The following is a 3707-nucleotide window of genomic DNA, read 5'->3' as shown; positions in this document are numbered from 1 at the left end:
CCTGATTTCATCATGTGGTTTCACGTTTTTTCACTTTAGTATCATGTGTTTTAAAGTGTATTAATTTATTACTCTATAATTTTTTTTTTTTTCGTCAATATTTTGTTAAATTATATACAAAAAAATTTAGATACCCCACCTAGGTTTATCGAATATTCACTTTAGAACCTATTAGTTTTAATTTTGTCACTGATTTAATGAAAAAAAAATTAGTGGAGGGAATAATAAAAAGAGAAAAATAAAATCATGGATACTAAATTGATATACTTTAAACTACAGGGTACAAAAATGAAAACGTGTGTAACCACATGGGTGGTTTTTAAAGTTTTTTCTATAATTTTAGATTAAAGATTATTCATTTTAGTTTCTACTATAGATTAAAAATAGTTGTTTATCATAAATTTATCATCTTTTGTCCAACTCTGGGGAATGATTCACTGCTTTACAAAGACCGTTAACGATTCATGGCTTTTCAAAATAAGTATTTTTGGAAAAAATAAAAGAAAAAATTTTAAATACCACTCATGTGGTTGTGCACATTTTTACTTTACTACCATGTGGTTTAGAGTGTATTACTTTCATAAACTATATATAGTTTTATTTCTCTCTTTTTGTTATCCCCTTCACTATTTTTTTCGTTAAATCAGTAACAAAGTTAAAACTAAAAGATATTAAAGTGAATATTCGATAAACTATAAATGGATATCTGAAGTTTTTTTATATAATAATTTAACAAAAAGTTAACGGAGGTGCTGACGAAAAGAAAAAAATAAAACCACATGGTACTAAATTGATACGCTTTAAACCACAGAATACTAAAGTGAGAAAGTGCGAAACCAAAGGGATGGTATTTGAAGTTTATCCAAAATAAAATTTTAGAAGGGTTACTTTGAGAATTAGAATTTTGTAGGGATTAGTTTGAAAAACATCCGCTTGTTCTGTTAATTCTGTTTCTCGATTCCCCATTTTTTAAAAAAAAAAAAAAAAAATTTGCTCCCTCGCAAAACGGATTCAAAATCAAAACCCTACTACCTCGTATTCATCTCCTCCTCCTCCTCCGCGTCTTTTTGTGATTTCAAATTCTCGAGATTTTTTCTTTTCTTTTTTTTCTTTTTTGTGGTGGTGGGGAGAGGGGTCGCGATGAGCACCGAGGTGGAGAGGATCGACGGGGAGATCCAAGACATCTTACGCGCTCTCCGGTGAGATCCTTCGCTCCATTTGATCTTTTGTTGTGATTTTTTCTTTTCTTTTTTTTGTTTGTTTGTTTAGGGTTTGTTCGATTCGATCTTTCGTTGTAAATTATTTTGTTTTGTTTTGTTTAGGGTTTTGTGGATGTGATCATCTGATAGTGAAGATATTTATTTTTTTTCTTTTTTTGGGGGGCTAAAATATTAAAAAAAATCTTATGTAAATATTTGCGTTTTCACTTTTTTTTTTTTTTCTGAGTTCTAAAAACGTNGAACTTACAAAAAAAAAAACATTGTCTAGAAACTCTACGTATTTTACTCGTTATTTATTTTGGTTTTGCTACAGCATAATGTTTGAATTTAGGTTTATGAATTAGATGTGTTTTTTACGGTTTTTTACAAGAAGTATGCCAACCAAACATTAGAAGGATACATGATATTTTCTTTTTCATTCTTATTCACGATGATGACAAAGACTGCCCTATGACGTCATTCCTGATACTTAACTTCAAAGTTTTATCCTAAGCTTTAACTTCAGTCCCTAAATTCACGGACAGTTGTACCCGGCATAGGTGGCACGGTATAGTACAAATATTTTATAATCGTGCTATGTTGGGGACACGATTACCGTATCGAGTTTTGGCAGATAAAAAATTTAATCATTCATTAAGAGAGTTATTTTAAGTTTTCTAAACTATTTTTATGTATTATTTATCAATCTTATAAAACAACGCTTTTTTTATTTATAAAGCACGATAATACACAGCCGTGTATATATAAAAACACTGGCCGTGCGTAGCCGTTCCGGACCGTGCGTGACACGGCATGGTACGTCTGTTCAAAAGTCGTGCCGGGGTATGGTGCCGTGAATTTATGATGCACTGATTACAGTTATTATTTACATGGAAAAGCTGTTGGCTTTTACTGCAGAAATGGATTCCAGAAACTGGACAAGATCACAGACAGTAACAGACAGCTTGGAGAGCTGGAAAAACTCACTGTCAAGATGAAGAAATGCAAGCTGTGGGTTTGGCAAACTTTTTCTATTATTATTATTATTATTATTATTATTATTATTCCCTGGTGGTTAAATGTTTCGATGGTCCCCGTACTATACCAACATTGCAACAGAGTATTTAAAACTTTTTCATTTATCGCAATTCCGTGATCCATCCTTGGCCGCTAGAAACAACTGACCTGACGGTTTTTTTTTCTATAAAAGTTTTTTATTGGTCAAATGATCCTTCCAAAATTTTATTTGGCCAACTAGACCTCTTCTTGCCAACTCAGTGCCATGTTGGACAAAAATAAGAAATGCGGTTAAACGTTCACCGTCTTAAAAAGTAATGAATAATTCCCCGCTTTCAGATTATTATCGTTGTTTATAGATTTCTTCTTTTTTTGTATAGGTTGTGAGGATTTTTTGAGATTGTCAGAATTGTATGCGGATTATTAAAATTTCTGTTTAATTGTTAAAATTATATGGATAGACTGTTAAAATTTTTTGGATTGTTAAAATTGTATATGATTTGTTGAAATTTTTATGTGATTGTTAGAATTCTATATAAAAAATCAAAAAGAAATGGTGAATTATTTACCACTTTGTTTCTCAAAAATTTTTTAAAAGGCTGTAAATGATTCACTGTTTCCTAATTGTCCTTCCATTCTAGCGCTGAATTGGACGAAATAGAATTATTTGGCCAAATAAAATTTTGATAGAATTATTTGGAAATTATAAATGTTTTAAGGGTTTATTTGAAAAAAAATTTGTTCTTAACCCTATCGCATGAAAACTACAATAGCGACGCCTTTTCACGAGAGGAGTAAAATGGTTATTTCACATAAAACATAGATTTCTCCAACCATAGTGCATGAGTGAAAATTTTAGGGACTACAATCTCAGTATCTTAGTTGTAGAAGGTTAAGGATTTGGCCATGTCTAAGCTTTTATCAAATACGCGAACTTTTGACATCGAAACTTGTCCATTACAGTTTAATTAGGGAATTTGACAGCGCAATTGAAGATGAGGAGATTCGAAATCTGCCAGAGGTGAATTGGCAGCTTGTTGAGAAGAAGCAATTAATGGTTGGTGACTTAACACTTTTTCTTTGCCGACTTGTCGATTCGTTATTTCCTACTAACATATAACTAGTTTATCTGTCATGTGGCAGATAAGAGAGCTGAATTCGTATGTTACGATGAGAAAAACGTAAGTAATGAAATTTATCTCTCTAATATTTGCATTATATTGTGTACGAATGCACGTGGTTGCATAAACCATCTAGTTTTGTAACAAAAAAAATATAGAGTTGTATCATGTAGCAAAGCAACAAGAAGAGTTTTTCTTTTATTGAATAGTTTGATGAAATGTTGCATAATTTGCAATGTTACAACAAATAGTTCCTACAAAAGATATGCATAAAACATTTGGCATATATTGATATTTCAAGGTAGAGAAATCAAAGATTATTTTAAGGTATATTTTTATTTGTTTTACTCGCTTAGATAATTATAATCTT

General features: G+C 30.9%; 1 protein-coding gene across 1 annotated transcript; it reads left to right on the top strand.

The window, feature by feature from the left end:
- Nucleotides 1–1017: 1017 nt before the first annotated feature.
- On the top strand, nucleotides 1018–3408 carry LOC109704125 (novel plant SNARE 13-like). Its single transcript, XM_020224853.1, has 5 exons — nucleotides 1018–1035; nucleotides 1131–1199; nucleotides 2118–2210; nucleotides 3180–3273; nucleotides 3360–3408. Exons 2-5 carry the CDS (start codon nucleotides 1141–1143, stop codon nucleotides 3399–3401), a joined length of 288 nt encoding a protein of 95 aa, XP_020080442.1. The 5' UTR covers nucleotides 1018–1035; nucleotides 1131–1140; the 3' UTR covers nucleotides 3402–3408.
- The last annotated feature ends 299 nt before the right edge of the window (nucleotides 3409–3707 follow it).

The sequence above is a fragment of the Ananas comosus genome, unplaced genomic scaffold (assembly GCF_001540865.1).
Source record: "Ananas comosus cultivar F153 unplaced genomic scaffold, ASM154086v1, whole genome shotgun sequence".
NCBI classification, from domain to species: Eukaryota; Viridiplantae; Streptophyta; class Magnoliopsida; order Poales; family Bromeliaceae; genus Ananas; species Ananas comosus.
The sequence above is the reverse complement of the archived record's forward strand: the minus strand, read 5'-3'. Positions and strand labels throughout refer to the sequence as shown.

What these genes read in the sequence shown, in the direction of transcription:
- LOC109704125 (XM_020224853.1), top strand. Translation starts at nt 1,141, where the DNA reads ATGAGCACCGAGGTGGAGAGGATCGACGGGGAGATCCAAGACATCTTA. An exon ending in AAGATGAAGAAATGCAAGCT is followed by an intron (nt 2,211 to 3,179) that starts GTGGGTTTGGCA and finishes TGTCCATTACAG; the next exon opens with TTTAATTAGGGAATTTGACA. An exon ending in TTGAGAAGAAGCAATTAATG is followed by an intron (nt 3,274 to 3,359) that starts GTTGGTGACTTA and finishes GTCATGTGGCAG; the next exon opens with ATAAGAGAGCTGAATTCGTA.